Source organism: Carica papaya, chromosome 5 (genome assembly GCF_054855325.1).
Source record: "Carica papaya isolate Zhongbai chromosome 5, ASM5485532v1, whole genome shotgun sequence".
Lineage (NCBI taxonomy): Eukaryota > Viridiplantae > Streptophyta > Magnoliopsida > Brassicales > Caricaceae > Carica > Carica papaya.
In genome coordinates this window covers 9,493,425-9,512,342 of record NC_142313.1, presented here as the reverse complement: position 1 = coordinate 9,512,342, position 18,918 = coordinate 9,493,425, and the positions used below count along the sequence as shown (strand labels likewise).

The window sequence follows — 18,918 nt, the reverse complement described above, 5'->3', positions numbered from 1 at the left end:
TCCAATACCCAAAACAAGTGGTAATATAAATATTATAGTTAACGGTATTTGTTTGTGTACGAAATGGGCTGCTTTTTGACAGACGACACCGTTTTAGGCCCATTATCTTTCGGCTTCTGGATCCAGCCCATTCATCAGAAATAAAGCCTACAGTGGGCCTAGTAATCAATCGGGCCTCTACCGACATTCTTCATCATTAGGGCTTTGTTTTCCTATATAACCCCCAACCCCCGCTACTTCCCTTCATTTAGGGTTCTCTCTCGCGTGTTGCGCTCTTCTTTAAGGTACTCGGACATTTTCACTTTTTTCTCTTGTTAATTTATGTTGGTTACTTTTTTTTTTTTTTGTTAAATCTTGATATCATCTCTTCTTCATTATCTTGTTTCAATTCCTCAATTCTGTTTCCGTCTTTTGGAATGTAAAAAAATTGAGGTAGCTTTTGTCATATTTGTGTAGACGACCTTCGGAGTAAGTGGTTGGTCTTTACATCGGATGAGTTATGTTTTAATAGTGCTTGGATTTCTTACTTGACTGGAATGATCCGATTTTATTGAGTTTTTGGTTTGCTGCATTTTGGAAAACGGTGGTTCTTCACGGGCTCTTTTGTGCAGTTCGTTTCTTGAGGTATTTGCAAGGATGAGGCCTATTTTCGTTGGAAACTTTGAATACGATACTCGGCAATCAGAGTTGGAGCGCCTCTTTGGAAAGTACGGGAGGGTGGAGCGAGTTGATATGAAATCTGGTAAGTACTGCCGTAATCTGTTTTCTGTAGCTTGATCGTTTCATCATGAATTAGCTTTCTCCCTTTTGTGGTGAATAATTGCCAGCCATTTTTCAGTTGGCTACTGAGCTTTTGGTTCTCTAGTTAGGGAATAAGTTAACTTGTGCTTAATCATGCCACAAAATTGATTCACAGAGTTTAGAAAGTGGCCTCGATTTCAATGGAGGAGCAAGACTGATATTTGTTGATGGAAACTGAACTTTTAATTCCTGGTTAGGTCGGTGGATATTACATGCTTCAGGTTTTTAGGCCTGAAGTGGAATGTACTTATCCAGTTAATTGGCTTCTGTTTATATGGATTAGCATTAGTTGGGTATAAAGTCCTAGATGCATATTAGTTTATTCTTCCAAAGTGCAACGTCAGTTGCAGTTGGTTTTGAGTCATAGTTATCTATAATTTTCTATAAGTCATTGTTTAAGTTTTTGGGGAGATTTTTTGCTTGTGCTCTTTACCTGTCAATCATACTTTAAATGCCAATTTGGCTGATTGGATAGATTTGTTGTCTTAAGAGCAATCCAAATTATAATTTTTATATTTAGATTGAAAACTGGAATGTGTTATGTTTGTAACATATCCCTTTGTAGAAAAAAAAATGTTATTGGCTTTCTGTTAAACAATATCATTTTGTTCGGCTGACAAAAGCTAGCAGTGTATGTCCTTTGTTGGACTTTTGTGTTTATTTGTTATACTTTCTGCCTTCAATCTGTCATTCAGCTTTTGAATAAGCACAGATTTCCATTGGTTAACTGTGGCTGGTCATCTGAGCGGCTGTTAAAGGAAAGGACAGTTTTCACATTTTTAGTGTACAAGATTTCTTAAACAGATTGGACGCGGATATGTGGGAACTACTGTAATTATTTTATCAATACACTATTCGGGAAGAAATTAAAATGGCAGCCAAAATTTTCAATTCATCTGGAGAAACTCTCCATATTGAGTGTTTGTTTTGACGCAGGGACTTTCTACTAAAGGAAATTGAGCTTCTATCTGGGCTCGTCTTCTTCTCTGCAAAAAACTTCTATTGCAATGGAAACTTTCCTGCCTGCTTCCTGCTCTCCTTTCATTCACAGATGGCATCCTTCTGAACTTTCTTCTGTCATTCACCCTCCACACTGCATGCTAATTCAAAAGAATGGTCTTGGTGGGGAGCATGAAACTGTCATGCCAACCACTACCACTGACTATAGGAGGATCAGTGAAATCTGCCTTGCCATGCCATGCCATGCCATGCATTCCATTACTGAACTGTCTGAATGAGGAAGCATGCTTAGCGATGGTGTCTCAGACCTGAAATCTTGGATTTAACCTTTAATATGCCCCACAATCTTCATTTAGTTCATCATGCCACGCCTCTACATCCTTATGTGCATCAGCCCTTCCCGTTTATGCAGGTTTTGTATTATTCTTTTAGTTCTTGCCCAGGAAAAAGACATTCTGTGCTTGGCTGATGTACTACTGGCTGTGTGGACATAGCATCAATGTCATGCGTGCTATTTCTATCTCTAATATCTGGGACTTCTTTGCAGGCTTTGCTTTTGTTTATTTTGAGGATGAACGCGATGCTGAGGATGCCATTCGTGACCTTGACAATACACCATTTGGATATGACAGGCGCAGGCTGTCTGTTGAGTGGGCTAAAGTGTGTACTGGCTCTGTTACCTATTTACTGCTTTCTGTTATTTGGTTTTGTTTTCATGTTCCAGGATAGTGATCTGTTCTGGTAGTTAAAAAATGTTCATAACTATTTTTTGTTTTTTCTTTCGTAAATGTTGAGAATAATGTCTGCACTTCATTTGTAGGGTGAACGGGGTCGTCATCGTGAGGGTTCCAGGCCATCGGCAAATCAGAGGCCTACAAAAACATTGTTCGTCATTAACTTTGATCCCATCCGCACTAGGGAACGAGACATATTGAGACACTTTGACCGGTATGGTAAGGTTCTTGGTGTCCGAATACGGCGGAACTTTGCATTTGTGCAGTTTGAAACACAAGAAGATGCAACCAAAGCCCTTGAATGTACACAAAGGAGGTAATGTGTTTGTTGAAGATGTTTCTGGTTGGTTTCTGTCTTGATAAAGTTTTGCATGCTTCTGACTAAGTTCTTGTGATCTGTAGTAAGATATTGGACAGAGTTGTATCTGTTGAGTATGCATTAAGGGATGATGATGAAAGGGATGAAAGAGTTGGTAGTCCAAGAAGGGGAGGGTATGGTAGGCGTGGGGAAAGTCCATATGGAAGGTCGCCGAGTCCAGTGTATCGCAGGCGACCAAGTCCTGATTATGGTCGTGCGCGTAGTCCAGTTTATGACCGGTATGATGGCCCAGCATATGAAAAGCGGAGGAGTCCTGATTATGGGAGGAACAGGAGCCCTGAGTATGGCAGGTTCCGCAGGTAATTGGTATCTGCTTTCATACTTGTTGCTAATTCTGTTACATGTCACCTTTTTAGGTTTCCATCTCATTGAATTGATCTGTCGACAGCCGATCGCCAGTTCGAAGTTCAAGAACATGAATGGGAAGAAGAGGCCTTTGCAGCCACAAGTTTGTTTGTTGTCTGGAAATTTACATTTCTCAGATGCATATTGTAGACAAGTTAGCATGGTGTGAAATTATCTTTAGTTCTTAGATGTAGGAATCATTCTCCGAAAGATGGGGCTTTTTATCTGTCTAAATGATTGAACAATTTACAACATAACTGCTGAATGTGAATTGGGTATCGGTTTGTCTCTCGTTTGGGGTTATAATATTTTGGTTTTGCTGATTTAATGTATGTGACGTTTAGAAAGAATATTGTCACTGAAATGGTTGATGAGTCTGGTGTGGCTGAGTTGGTTACACAGACTTCATTGGACATATGTCCTTGAATGTTGGTGTCATGGCAAGTTATAAACAACTCATGGAATGGCAGAATAAACAATAATCCCCTCAATTTATAGGGTAAATGATTTCTTGTTCTTGCTGCTTGATGTTTTTTTGGGTCAAACAGGGCCATTCTGTTAATCAACTCACAGGATGTGAAATGCTATGTACTTTCTTCTATTAATCACGGGATTGGCATTATTGTCCGGAGTTGATGGTCATTGTTTTCTGGACTTTTGCCCTGAGTTGGGGTTAGTGGTTTCTAGATACTGTACTCCTTTTTTTCCTTAAGATTGTCTAATAAAGAGTGTCCTGCCTTGTCTATTACATGCTTTTATACAGATGATCTTATTTTCAATATGGTGGTTAATAGCAAAATTCCTTTATAACATTACAAGTGTCTAGATTGAGCTACACCCTCCAGAAAGTTCTCAATCCAGAAAAAAGAAGCGCCTGTGATAATTGGTATTTTGTTATCATTTTTCTTTTTTGGTGAATATAGTTTGTGCTTGCTCGTTCTCAAAGTAAATGGCTAAAGCAAGCTCCAATAATAAAAATACATTTTTTGTTTTGCACAAAGCAGGAATTCTTGAGATAGTTCGTCGTCCATTTTGGATAGGATACTTGAAAAGTACAAAGCAATCACGTCTAATACTTATTAATTGATAGATGGACACTTGAATTGTAATAAAACATTGTAAACTAAATTAAAAATCTTAAGTTAAATTGGATCTTAAGATTTAGAGTCCCGATCCTCAAATCATAACTGTGAACAGTCTCGGTGTCATATATATGTATATAGATAAAGAATCATTAAAATAAGAACTAACAGGATTATACTTCAACAATTCTAGGACTCTTTTTATCATGCTAAAAGTCCTTCACAAGAATAAAAACCAAGAGTTTATACAAGTTATTATCTAGTTGAATTGGTAGTATGTTCTCTATAACTTGTCATAATTTTGAATCAAATTATATTCCCACGTGTGATTTTATTTAGAACTTATTTGTACTCTGTTATAATTAATGTATGTGTATAATTTAAATAATCAGTGTATAATATTTTTTTGAAAAAAGATTATATATGCAAATCTTTCTTCAATGTGGGTACTTCCAATAAAAGATTTTAATGTTTGATTGATGAATTAGTAGTCCAGAAATATTATATATATATATATATATATCTCTCTATAAAGATAATAATTGAATTATATCAATGTTAGAATCGTCCAATTGAAATTAACGTGACTTCAAATATCATTAACAAAATAAACTATCAATATTTTTAATTTTATTGTTGAGAATTAAGAGTCTATATCCTAAAAAACTGTTAAATCAAATGTATTTATACTTAGAATGTTATGAATATCATTAGGACATATATTCGTTCAACGATTTAGTGCTCATAAATTTTTATCATTTATGTGGCAATAATGAGAATATTAAACATTAATATTTTGGTTTTGTATTATTGACAATTGAGCTTGAAATTAATTTAATAGTTAATGATTTTAAGTTCAAAAGTTATTCCACAGATTGTGTTTTAGTTTGATAAGTCATTCACCGATCTTTGTTTTAATTTTACCATAAGTCGATTGACCACGATTATCTATCTATAAGAGGATTACCGTGAGATATCTTTCAATTCCTATTAACAAGTGTTTGCCTAAAATTTCTTGCTATACTTTATGCCCTTTGCAAAGGTATATAGTGTTGTTATATAATCACTACAAATACTTTTATTGACCAAATTACAAGTATTATCATTCATACATTTATCAATATTGAAGTGTAAATGTCTACCTAGAATTCTTTCATATATATACTTAAAATATTAACAATTATTACATAAATACTAAAATATCTTTAAGTCTCAGTTTAGTTTACAGGTTATTGGTTGCTGTTTTTATTATTAGTTTTGCTCTCTCTAATTACTAACTTGTCTAATTATTCTTTTTAATTTCTTCGAGTATTAGTTTATTATCTTAAAAGGGCGGTCCAAATATTTATATAGTAGTTTGAAGACTTAGATATTTATTGTTTTTATTATTATTTACATGTGTATTTATAATTTTATATAATAAGTTATAAGTAAAAATAAATATAACCTAACATATCAAAATATATAAATATTGACATATGGTGTTCCAAAACTAAAAGACGAAAGAATTAACGATCGTATTTATTGTATAATATTTTTAATTTTTAAGTAAGAATTTATATATTTTAGTAAGTGATATTTAATAAAATAATAAACATCAGAATAAGAAAATAATATAATTAACCTATTATTCTGTATACATACCGCAAAAGTCCGAAGTAAAACCCCAATTTTATAAGAAATTAATTAGTTTAGTATTGTGATATTTATTGCTCTGTATACATCACCCACAAGAAATTAACAGGAATGAGATTGTTTGTGCGAAGGAAGTCTTATGGTGTTGGGAACATGATATGGATTTTCATTCATTCATATTAAGATGTTTGGCATACAATAACTTGCTTAAACGGAATAACATTTATCGTACAAATCTCAAAATACAAACATGATTAATACTCAAGCTGACGATTTTCTGAGCTCTTGATCCAGTGCCTTCTGGAGCCAGATCTCGGCATCTTCCATCATTCCTGGACTAAGCTTAACCATCAAGATGCAGAATTCTTTCTCATTCAGTGCACCGTCTCCATCAAGATCACCTTCTCTCACCATCGCCGCTGAGTCTTCCTTGCTCATTTTTTCCATCCCCAAAAACGCTGAGTTTCTCTTCAGACTCTCCGGCGTGATCAGCCCTTTCTCCGGGTCTGCAAGCAGCCGAAACCCACCGCATAACTCTGACATAAAAGCCTCCACGTCCAGCTTCTCTGCCATCACCGGCAACAGGTCCTCATACTCGCACTCTGTCGTAGTTGTTGTTGTGCCAAGTCCGTCACTTTCCATAATGTTTGGCAGCGAAAGTAGCTTTTAATTTTATCCAATGTCTGAATGGTATTTGTCAAGGCGCAACGTGACTTTATATACATATACATACACACATGACTTGACAATGGTAGCTAGTGAGGTTGATTGATATGGTTAACGTTAAGAGCATTTATTAGCCTGGAAAGGTTCACTTCTTTTCTTTTATAGGAATTATACGGCCATGCTAGCGTGACAAATTTGTTTAATATTTTAGCTTAAAACGAAAAGAACCCATCAAGATTCTTGGGTGTATTTGATCATGCCCACCATAGAATTGGGGCTTGTAAAATGGACGGTGTGATCAGATTCCAGGCCTACACTTGATGGGGTCATAGGATATGTGTGTGTGTATATATATATATATATCTATCTTCAAAATTATGAAATGGGTGCATTATTGTCTCCAATTACATTGATTATTGACAGAAGAAGGCTTCTGGGAAGGTGCGGAAGAGAGTTTTTGGGTAAGACGTAATCTTTTGATGCAAAGAAACTTTGCTTAAGATCTCCCAAGTTGGCCTTCTAAGAAGGTTCCTATTCTCTTCTCTCTCTACTAAAAATCTTTTAATAATTTGGATTCTTGTAATTTGTCTTCCTCCCACAATCCTTTTACTTGCCCTCCATAATCCAAGCCATCGTGATCACATGGACCCCGGTTGTGGATCCATCAAAACTCACTCAGTGATTGCCATATCCATCTTTTTTTTTCGTATTTGCTTGTTTTTCTTTTTTAAAAAAGGAATGTTTTCAATAGTTAGATATATCAATTGAAATTTGATAAGATGTCAGCTTTATGTTAAACGAGATCAGTGAGTCCAAACAGCATCGTCTTTTTCCATAGAAAAATACAAGAAGAAAGAGTTGTTGAACATAAGACAGCGGAAATTGCTTATAAAATCCAAGGGAAGTTTCTCAAACTTAAACTAGTTACGTCTAATTATTTTATTGACTTACACCGATTTTCGTCGTGTATAGTAAACGAATATTTACGGTGCTTGTTTTTCTTTTTTTTTTGGGATGACTAATTGCAAGATTCACCATTATAGTCTTCATTTTCTGAGGCCAAATTAAATTTACAGAGCCGTATGTTGATCGAAAGCAAATAAGCTTGAAAGGTGGCTCTGTGAATGAGAAAACTTAGAGAGAGAAAGTTGAGGAGAGAGATGGCAGCAAAACAGAGCAAGCTGATGCAACTGCCTCTGTTTTGCTGTTTTGAAGAGGCGTGCACTTTCTTTGGAGAGAAGAAGTAATCTCTTCTTTTTATTTCAGCATATATATATAGAAATACAAATTTAAACAGATTACATCAGCCAACCGATCAAATCAGATCGACCGAAAATCATGCATACACATCGCATCGAATTTTACGTATCCTTCCATGAAACAACTTCACAATGGATTTCTTTTTTTTTGAATTTAAACTTAACATAAAAAATCATTAAATTTAACACTCTCCCTTAATGACTTTTTTCACCAATCCCCACCTTTTCCCGCAATTCCTCAAATTTAGCTTTAGACAGAGCCTTGGTTAGAATGTCTGCAAGCTGATCATCAGTGGAGCAATGTATCAGCTTTATTTCTTGATTCTTCTCAGCCTTACGTATAGCATGATACTTAACGTTGATGTGTTTAGTTCTCCCGTGCATTACAGGATTTTTCGCAATGGCAATTGCAGACTTGTTGTCTACATACAACACTGTAGGTGTTTGTTTGTCCAGCTTTACATCATTGAACACCTTCCTCAACCAAATTGCTTGGTTAGTTGCTGTAGCTGCGGCTACATACTTAGCCTCAGCTGTGGACTGAGCCACAGTATCCTATTTCTTAGATGCCCATGAAAAAACACCGGAGCCTAGTTTGAACAAGTACCTAGTTGTGCTACGTGCATCTTCTACGCTTCCTGCCCATTCACTGTCACTGTAGCCGACTAATCCACCCTCAGCTCTTGCTTTGAATTGAACACCAAAATTCCAGGTTCCTTTCAAGTACCTCAGCACATGTTTGGCAGCTTGTAAGTGTGATACCCTCGGTGAAGCCATGTACCTTGAAAGCAAACTTACTGCAAACAAAATGTCTGGTCTGGTAGCCGTGAGATACAGAAGGCTCCCAATCAGACTTCTGTAATTCCCTTCTTTAACTTTGCTACCTTTCTCGTCCTTTGACAATTTCAGGTTGAAGACCAATGGTGTAGACACTGATTTACAGTGATTCATGTTGAATTTATTTAGAATTTCTTTGGCATACTTACCTTGTGAAAGAAAAATACCCAGGTTGCTTTGATGAATCTCCATTCCCAGGAAGTAGGTAGTTTTCCCAAGATCAGACATCTCAAATTCCTTTTCCAATTTCAGCTTGAACTCTATCATTTTCCTTTTGTTGCTGCCTGTCACTAGTATATCATCAACATATACTGCAGGGATAAGACTGTCTTCATCTCTATTCACATACAGTGTATTTTTTGTCATGCTCCTCTCAAACCCACAGTGGAGTAAGTATGTATTTAAGTTATCATACCAGGCTCGTGGAGCCTATTTGAGGCTGTATAGGGCCTTGTGAAGAAGATAGACATGTCTCTCCTTTCCAGGTTGAATGAACCCCGGTGGCTGCTCAATATAAATTTCTTCATTCAGCTTGCTATTCAAGAAAGCCGATTTCACATCCAAATGCATCACACTCCAACTAAACTGAGCTGCCATAGCCAGAATGAGTCTAATTGTTTCATATCTGGCCACAGGAGCAAAGGTCTCTCTGTAGTCGATTCCTGGAAGCTGGGAGTACCCTTTTGCCACAAGCCGTGCCTTGTGCTTGTTTGTTGTCCCGTCTGGATTGAGTTTCACTTTGAACACCCACTTTACTCCAATAGGTTTTTTGTTTGTACTTGATTTTACCAGAGACCAAGTATTGTTTTTGTCGATCATCCTGATTTCTTATTCTATGGCAAGTCTCCACTCTTGCTACTGAAGTGCTTCCTCAACAGAGGAAGGTTCTTTTGAGACAAAGCTGCACCTCTCATAGATGTCAGTTAGACTTTTCATTTTTATTCTCTCTTCTGCTTTACCTTCTTCATCTTCTTCATCACTCTGAGTTGGGTTTGATACTGTCATTGATTGCTTTCCTTCTTCAACTGTGACACAGTCTCGTTCGACTTTCTACTTCTCCCAATTCCAGTAGCTGTTTTCATCCACCGTTACATTTCTTCGAATCATAAGTTTGTTGGTTTTTAGGTTTAAAATTCTATATGATTTTGCTTTAGTACTATATCCCAAAAATACTCCCAATTTAGCATTCATTTCTAGCTTGGATCTCCTATCATCCGAGATATGGCAGTAGCACACGGATCCAAACACCTTTAGATACTTAGTTGATGGTTTGATGTCACTCAAGGCCTCCGCCGGTGTCATTTGCTTTACAGTCTTTGTAGGCAGCATGTTGAGCAGGAACACAACAGTGTTCACTGCCTCAGCCCACAAGGCTTTAGGCAGGTGCTTGTCAGCAAGCATGATTCTTGCCATTTTCACAATGGTTCTGTTATTCCTCTCCGAGACACCATTTTGTTAAGGAGAATATGGTGCCGTGAGCTGCCTTTTGATCCCATTCTCAGAACAGAAATCATTGAATTGGCTGGAATTGAATTCAAGTCCATTATCTGTCCTTAGGCACCTCAGTACACTGTCACTTTCCTTTTCTACAATAGCCTTGAACTTCTTGAATTCACCTAAAATTTGAGCTTTATTCTGCAGGAAACAAACCCAAATCATCCTGGAAAAATCATCTATGAACAAGCCAAAATACCTACAACCACTCATGGAGTTTTCTGTCATTGGACCACAAATGTCAAAATGGATAAGTGCCAGCTTCTCCTTTGCTCTCCAATCTGCTTGCGAAGGAAATGAATTCCTCGCTAATTTCCCCATCTGACATGCACCACATACTGTCTCAGTGACTGCAATATTTGGGAAGTCATTGGTTAGACCTCCATTCTGCAGTTGTTGTAGCCCAGCCGTATGAAAATGCCCAAGGCGCCTGTGCCAAATCTCACATTCAGTTACAGAGGTAACACTGGCCCTCTCAACTACTTCTCTGAGTTTCAAGGAGTAGATTTGATTCTTCTTTTGGATGAAAGCAATCAAGCGATCCTCAGGATCATATATCCTGCAGCAGTTATCCTTGAATCCCACCAAGTAGCCTCGATCAGTCATCTGATTCACACTGAGAAGATTCTGTGAGAGGGTAGGAACAAAATTTACATCAGTGATAAGTTTCCTACCTTCTTTGGTTTCAATGGCTATGTTGCCTTTGCCCTTGATGGTTTCCAGCATACCATTTCCAAGTCGGACCTGGCCAGTGATTGTTTTGTCAAGTGATACGAATAAGCCCTCATCCTTGCACATGCATCCACTGTCCACCACCCAGAGAGTATCATCCTCCACTGGCAGCTTATTTAGTGCAACGAGAATTGTGTCATTTTGTTCACAGGACACCTTGGTGACATTGGCTTGTTGTTGTTCCTGCTTTGGCTGTGATCCTTCCAGCTTCTGTTTCTGTCTACAAAATTTCTCATTGTGGCCAAGCCTTTTGCAAAAATTGCACCGAACGGTTTTCTTTCCCTTGTACCAGCACTCATTCTCAAAATGATTTGTTAAGGAACAGATACTACACTGAGAATATTTTCTTTGTTTACTGGAATTTTGGTTTCCAGTTTGATTCCATCCACTCCTTCTTCCTTGATTATGTGTTGAAGAGCTGCCTTTGATCTGAGTTGAAATTAAGGCTCCCTCAGTATGTTGTCGAACATGCATATTTACACATTGCTCACTGGATTGAAGCTTGTTTATCAGCTCAGCTGAGGAGATAGACTCTATGTCTACTAGCTCCTCTAAGGCTGAGATTTTAGACTCGAATTTGGGGGGCAAGCTGATAAGAATCTGCTCTACTACCCTTGATTCTGGAAAATCCTCCTCAAGCAGTCTTATTTTGTTTACCACATCCGAGAGTTTGGATGCATAGTCTTTCACTGATTCATTTTCCTGCATTCTGAGTAATGCAAACTCACTCTTCAGTCTCAAGATTTTTACCTTCCTGCTTCTGACTCCCCTATCGAACTCTTCCTTAAGTTTCTCTCAAGCAGCCTTTGGTGATTCGAAGTTTATAATCCTTGAAAATACTCTCTCCGAAACGGTCGAGAAAAGGCAAGCAATTGCCTTTGGTTTCTTGGCTTTATCTTCCTCGTGCCTTCTGATTTGGTTTATAGTGGCAGTGTCCCCTGGTGGAGGAGGATCACTGTCATCCAGAATAACATCCCACAGACTTAAGGCTTTCAGATGGGCTCTCATTTTGATTGCCCATACATGGTAGTTTTCTCCATTGAAGTGTGGAGGGGGTATTGTTCCAGTGGATGTCATTGAATTTTTTGAGGGTATATTGGTTTACCGGTCTCTTAAGATAACCGCTCTGATACCACTTGTTGATCGAAAGCGAATAAGCTTGAAAGGTGGCTCTGTGAATGAGAAAACTTAGAGAGAGAAAGTTGAGGAGAGAGAGGGCAGCAAAACAGAGCAAGCTGTGCAACTGCCTCTGTTTTGCTGTTTTGAAGAGGCGTGCACTTTCTTTGGAGAGAAGAAGTAATCTCTTCTTTTTATTTCAGCATATATATATAGAAATACAAATTTAAACAGATTACATCAACCAACCGATCAAATCAGATCGATCGAAAATCATGCATACACATCGCATGGAATTTTACGTATCCTTCCGTGAAACAACTTCACGGTGGATTTCTTTTTTTTTTTGAATTTAAACTCAACAGAAAAAATCGTTAAATTTAACAATTTTATTGACTTACACCGATTTTCGTTGTATATAGTAAACGAATATTTGCAGTGCTTGTTTTTCTTTTTTTTTTTTTTGGGATGAGTAATTGCAAGATTCACCATTATAGTCTTCATTTTTCTGAGGCCAAATTAAATTTACAGAGCCGTGACCACCCACTTGTTCTTTCTGCTCCTTTCACATGCAGATTATCAGCCAGTTTTCAGGGCAGAAAATAGTTAAAGGGTTTGTGTGAAATTTGGATGAGTCAGATTTGTTTTCTTGTAGATAAAAAAATTGTGTTCTGCTGCTCCATATCATGTTACTGTGTGATGTAAACCAATGAAATCAGATTTTACAAGATGCAATTAATTGGTTTCTGTACATTTGTAGAGCTTTCGGTTGTCATCTCCATCTTCCTCCATAGTCACAAATCAAACTACAACCAACAAATTTCCAATCAATAAATTTTGATCCAAATGAACTAAAATCTTTAAAGTAGATGTCTGAAATTTTGGAATTAAGTCTATTAACATGTATGTAACTTGTTGGTACTTTTTGTATCTTCTCTTATATTTGATTTGGAATATAAAGTGAAAATATAATTTAATTTCAGATCGTCTGAATTAGAAAAAAAAAGTGGTCAAAAATTTTAATTCCTGTCCTCTTTCACGCTCTCTCTTTCTTCTCTTCTTCCTCATCTCTCTCCTCTCTCTTTGTAGATCTACAAATGCGACGCATACACACAGGCCGCAAGCACGTAACTACAAGGAATATCAACTTCAAATAGTAGAGCAGCATACTCACAGCATCCTATTGAGTTTAGTGGTGCAAGATCAAATCCAGTCAACCGCACTCAACTCCTTGAACTTAGAGTCCAGGCTGCTTGAGCATACTGTAAGCCAATGTTCATCTTCTTTCCGAACCCAGACTAACAGACACGAAGCTCCATTTGACGACAGATCAAAGCACGGAATCAATCATCCTCTCGAATCCGGGAGTCCACCGTTGTAGAGACTCAACGAACGAGTCAAAGTGTGTCTCAAGATCGAAGATCGAGTGAAGGGAAGGATTTCTGCAGGCTTACAGCCACGATTTGTAGACTAGCATAGCCCCCGTCCATTGCTGCTCCAAGGTGAGTCGAGAGAGGATGTTGGTGAGGCACTCGTGAGTCAACTCGCAAGTCTGCGTGGAGTCCTAACTCGATCTCTCCCCTTCGTCCATTTTCCTTTGCAGATTGTTAAAAAAATATTAGTTAATTAAATTTCTGAGAAATGGAAGAATATGAAAGAAAGTGAAGAAGAAAAATTGAAGAAAAAATAGTTATTTTCTGATGCAGGGAAAGTGTTTTATTTACATACATTTTCCATACATATATATATATATATATACAAAATAGAAAGAAAAATTTACAGATTTCAACTATCAACTCAGATACGTATCATAATTTAAGCAAGAAAATATAAAGATGAACAAAAACATTGAGTTCCATTCCTATTTAACAACTGTTATCAAAAGCTGTCAATATAAGAAAAAGGCAGTAAATTTAAAGTCTAAAGAAAACAAAATGAATTCCTTGTTCCATGGAAATCTTAATATTCAACACTCATTGTTGAATTTTCTATTGAACAAATCAAGATTAACTCTTAAATCTTTAAATTTACACTTAAGCAGAACTTTAGTGAATATATCAGCAACTTGATCATCTGAATTGCAATACACCAAATGAACCTCACCATCCTTATCAGCTTCACAAAGAAAATGATACTTCACTTTAACATGTTTTGTTCTTCCATATTGAACCGGGTTATCTGCAATTGTAATGGCATATTTATTATTCACATAAATAACAATTGGAACTTCCTGCACCATATTAAGTTCATTCAAAATTTTTCTAAGCCATATAGCCTGGTTTGCTACTGCAGCTGTTGCTATATATTCAGCCTTAGCAGTGGATTGAGCTACAACCTCCTGCTTCTTTGAATTCCAAGCAAAAACACATGACCCAAATGAAAAAACAAATCCTGAAGTACTCTTGCAATCATATGAAATTTCTGTCCAATCACTATCAAAATATCTTTGCAATGCATCACTTTTTTCTCTTGAATACCAAATACCATAACGAACAGTTCCTTTTAAATACCTCAGCACCCTTTTTGCTGCTCCAAGGTGCTTTTGACTAAGTGAATTCATAAATATTGATAAATAATTTGTTGAGAACATCAAATCTGGCATGGTATCAGTCAAATAAAGGAGTTTTCTAATCAAACTTCTATAAAAACTTGCATTTACTTTCTTAACTTCATTAAACTTTGACAACTTTTTACCTACAGAAAGTGGTATGGTATAGTTGACTTACAATTCTCCATTTTAAAGCTCTTTAAGACATCTTATACATTCTTTCTTTGAGAAAGAAAAATTCCATCATCAAGTTGCTTGACCTCCGTACTAAGGAAATAAGTCATTTTCTCAAGATCCGACATCTCAAACTCTGCCATTATATGTTGTTTAAATTGCATTAGCAGCTTTAAGTCTCCTCTTATCACCAGTAAATCATCAATATATATTGACACAACAAGCTGATTGTTGTCATCAACACCTTTCACATAAAGAGTTGCTTCAATTTTGCTCCTCTTAAAACCCATGCTGATCAAATGTGAATCAAGTATAGTGTTCCAAGTTCTAGGAGCTTGCTTAAGCCCATATAATGCCTTTTTTAGCTTATACACATGATCACCATCTTTAAAAACCTGAAAACCTTGTGGCTGCTCCACATAAATCTCTTCTTCCAAGACTCCATTTAAAAAAGCTGACTTCACATCTAAATGAAACAGCTTCCAATTTTTCTTTGCTGCAAGAGCTACAAGTAACATTATTACTTCATGTCTTGCAATTGGTGCAAAAGTATCACCAAAATCAACTCCTGCAAGCTGAGCATATCCCTTCACCACAAGTCTAGCTTTATAGTTGAAGACTGATCCATCAGCATTAAACTTAGTTCTGTAGACCTGTTTTACCCCTATCACATTCTTGTTCAAAGGTCTTGATATGAGCTCCCATGTTTCATTCTTGAAAATTGTGTCAAACTCCTCCTGTATAACCGTTTTTCATTCAGGATACTTTGAGGCTTCATCAAAGTTAGATGGTTTTATAACTGTTAAGTCGCATCTCTCATCAATTTCAGCAAGTAACTTTGTTTTCTTGGTAAGAGTATCAACAGTAGGATTTGAATCAACATCATGGTCACTTTGTTCAGGTTGAACAGAATTACTCAGACTCGATGTAGACTCGAAAGCAACTGAGCCTTCCTCAATTTTCTTTATTTTGTTTTTTCTCCCAATCCCAACAAGTTTGTTCATCAAATCTTACATTCATACTGACATATACTTTACCAGAATGTACATCATAAATTCTATAACCTTTGGCTTATCCTGCATATCCCAAAATATACCAATTTGAGCTCTATTATCCAACTTGGTCCTTTTCACAAAAGGAATAAGTGTATAGGAAATTGAGCCAAAGATTCTCAAGTGCTTTGCTGAAGATTTTGAACCACCCCATGCCTCAATTAGAGTTTTTTCTTTAACGGATCTGATGGAAAGTCGGTTAAGCAAATAAATTAAAGTATATACAACTTCAACCCAAAATTGTTTGGGCAACTCCTTCTCTAACATCAAACATCTGGCCATCTCCATTACTGTCATATTCTTTCTTTCTGAGACTCCATTATGCTCAGGTGAATAAACAACAGTAAATTGCTGCAATATACCACAATCATCACAAAATTTTCTAAACTCAGCTGAAGTATATTCACTGCCATTATCAGACCTTAAGTTTGCTATCTCACATTCACTTTGCTTTTCTATATATGATTTAAATTTTTTAAACACATAAAACACTTGACACTTACTTAAGAGAAAATAAACCCAGATCATTCTTATAAAATCGTCTATAAACAAAAAAAAATATTTATTGCAGCTTAAGGAAGCAACACTCATGGGCCCACAAAATTAGAGTGGATTAGTTCAAGTTTTCTTGTTGCTCGAATAACTCCACAGTTGAAAAACTGGTCCTGCATTTTGCCATACTGACAAACTGCACATACTTCTTCTCCACCAGAAATAACATGCATATCACTCACCATACTATTCTTCTGCATCAACTTTAATGCATCAATGTTATAGTGACCAAAACATTTATGCCACAACCATGTTTCATTATTTTTAATAGACAAGGCAATTTGATTCACATGCTTCAAACATAAAATATAACTATTATCAACCTTCTTAACTCTCACAACCTTAACATTTGTAGCATCAAATACATGACAACAATTATTTCTGAATAAAATTGAATATCCTTTGTTTTGTATCTGAACCACACTCAATAAATTTTGCTCTAGACTAGGAATAAACAAGACATCAGTAATAAATTTTGTACCTTGTTTATTGTGAATTGGTACTGAACCTTTGTCTTAAGCTTTCACAATCATCCCATTTCCAAGTTTCACTTTGGTTTTGTAGCTGGAATCTAGACTAGAAAATAGTCTCTGATCTCTACCTATGTGGCTTGTACATCCACTATCAATGTACCACATATCAACATCAGATACATAAAGATTTTGAGTAACCATGAATAAACGGCTCTCTTACTATGTCTGATTCTCCACAAAGTTAGCTTATTGTTGCTCAGTAGACTGTTTTTGTTACTGTTATGAATTCTATGATTTTTTATTTCTTTTCCAACAAACTTTTAAAATGTGTCCTGTGTTTTTAGAAACTCTACATTGGAAATTCTTCCAGTATTTACTCTCCAGATTCCCACTCCTGCTACAAAGGCTGCAAACAAGAAGCTTTTCCTTTTTATTTGATTTTTTCGAGCTTTGCTGCTCTTTACTTTTAGGCTCAAAAGACTGACCACCTTCTTTTGAGATTGTAGCAACTTGCTTTCCTTTTTGTCTAACTTGGAATGCATTTTCTACAACACCATCGCTTTTAATAGAAGTTCTTTGCTCTTGAGCTTGCAATTACTTATCAGCTCGGCTACTGTTAGCTTTTTCAGATTGCAAATTTCTTCAATCACTGAGAGTTTTGATTCAAACTTCTCTGGAAGGCTGATCATCATCTTTTCTAGTACTCTTTGATCCTTGAAGTCCCCTCCAAGCAAACTGATTTGATTCACCAGATTCATAGCCTTGGTATAGTAGTCTTTAACACTTTCACCTTATTGCATCTTTATCAGCTCAAACTCCCTCTTTAATGTTAATAATTTTACACCTCTCACATTTGCACTTCTAGCATACTCTTCCTTTAAATAATCCCAAGCTTTGTTTGTTATTCTAAAACCAACCAGCCTTGAAAAATATCTTCTGATACAGGTGAATGGAGAATGGATAGAGCTTTAAAATTCTTCATGGAGCTCTCTGCATCTTGACAAATTTGTGTTAATGTAGGATTTTTAGGTAAAGGCACCCTAATATAATCCTCCTCCACAGAAGCCCACAAGTCATAAGCAAGCAAATATGATTCCATCCTTACAGCCCAATAATCATAATTTTCTCATATGAACACTAGTGGTGCAGGTAAGTTCACATTCATGGCCATTTTCTGTCAACTTGGTGATGTTTAATCAACGAACAAGCTTGTTTAACTCCTCATAGCCCACAAGAACAACAACTTTGATACCACTGCTAAAAAATTTTTAGTTAATTAAATTCTTGGAAAGTGGAAAAATATAAAAGAAAGTGAAGAGGAAAAATTGCAAAAAAAATAAGAATTTTCTGCTGCAAGGAAAGTGTTTTATTTATATATATTTTTCATATATATATATATGTATATATATATATACAAAATGTAAGAAAAGGTTTACAGACTTCAACTAATCTTACCAACTCTGATACATATCATAATTTAAACAAAAAGATATGGAGCTGAACAAAAACATGAAGCTCCATTCCTATTTGACAGTTGTTATCAAAAGCTGTCAATACCAGAAGGAAACAGTAAACATAAAGTCTGAAGAAAACAAAATCAACTCTTTGTTCCATAGAAAACTCAGTCTTTAACACAGATCCGTATATTGCTTAAGGGAAGAAGAAAATATAATTTTTATTAATTAAACAAAAGAATACATGTTTTGAATTTATATATAGCCACATTACCTATATAGATGCCAATTAACTACTTAATAAATATAGAAACACAAAGAAGAAAATATATATCATACTAATGAACTCTATCTATATTAAAATTCTTAAACAACTGAGGAATCCAAATTAATTTACTAGTTGTTCAGGCAAAAGCTTTCTATTCAACTTCTGCAGTGGAACATGAAAATGTAAGTTATTTCTTAGCTTTTCATCATACTAGTGAATCTTCAAGAAAAATATAAAAGTTTGAAATAGATCTAATAAAAACCAAACAAGTTTCCCAATTTGCATCAGTAAATGCTTTAAGTTTAAGAGAACTTGTAGATGAAAAAAAATTTCTTAGCTTGGATATTACTTTAGGTA

General features: G+C 36.0%; 3 protein-coding genes and 1 long non-coding RNA gene across 4 annotated transcripts; 2 read left to right on the top strand and 2 right to left on the bottom strand.

Annotated features, from left to right (window-relative positions):
• The first annotated feature begins 201 nt into the window (after positions 1 to 201).
• Positions 202 to 3,510, top strand: LOC110807884 (serine/arginine-rich splicing factor RS31-like). The gene is made up of 6 exons (XM_088219919.1): positions 202 to 284; positions 612 to 742; positions 2,309 to 2,421; positions 2,582 to 2,811; positions 2,898 to 3,173; positions 3,263 to 3,510. Exons 2-6 carry the CDS (start codon positions 637 to 639, stop codon positions 3,291 to 3,293), a joined length of 756 nt encoding a protein of 251 aa, XP_088076045.1. The 5' UTR covers positions 202 to 284; positions 612 to 636; the 3' UTR covers positions 3,294 to 3,510.
• Positions 3,511 to 6,079: 2,569 nt separating this feature from the next.
• On the bottom strand, positions 6,080 to 6,916 carry LOC110807890 (Calcium-binding EF-hand family protein). Its single transcript, XM_022033192.2, has one exon. The coding sequence runs from the start codon at positions 6,576 to 6,578 to the stop codon at positions 6,198 to 6,200; it is 381 nt and encodes a 126-aa protein (XP_021888884.1). The 5' UTR covers positions 6,579 to 6,916; the 3' UTR covers positions 6,080 to 6,197.
• Positions 6,917 to 11,438: 4,522 nt separating this feature from the next.
• Positions 11,439 to 13,745, top strand: LOC148253735 (uncharacterized). Its single transcript, XR_015819313.1, has 2 exons — positions 11,439 to 12,943; positions 13,130 to 13,745. It is a non-coding gene; the product is annotated as an uncharacterized LOC148253735 (long non-coding RNA).
• A 261-nt stretch (positions 13,746 to 14,006) lies between these two features.
• Positions 14,007 to 14,642, bottom strand: LOC148253734 (secreted RxLR effector protein 161-like). The gene has a single exon (XM_088220482.1). It carries the CDS (start codon positions 14,640 to 14,642, stop codon positions 14,007 to 14,009), a length of 636 nt encoding a protein of 211 aa, XP_088076608.1.
• Between the last annotated feature and the right edge of the window lie 4,276 nt (positions 14,643 to 18,918).

Coding starts and splice junctions, on each gene's coding strand:
- LOC110807884 (XM_088219919.1), top strand. CDS start 637: ATGAGGCCTATTTTCGTTGGAAACTTTGAATACGATACTCGGCAATCA. Junction 2,422..2,581: donor TGTCTGTTGAGTGGGCTAAA/GTGTGTACTGGC, acceptor CTTCATTTGTAG/GGTGAACGGGGTCGTCATCG. Junction 3,174..3,262: donor GAGTATGGCAGGTTCCGCAG/GTAATTGGTATC, acceptor ATCTGTCGACAG/CCGATCGCCAGTTCGAAGTT.
- LOC110807890 (XM_022033192.2), bottom strand. CDS start 6,578: ATGGAAAGTGACGGACTTGGCACAACAACAACTACGACAGAGTGCGAG.
- LOC148253734 (XM_088220482.1), bottom strand. CDS start 14,642: ATGCCAGATTTGATGTTCTCAACAAATTATTTATCAATATTTATGAAT.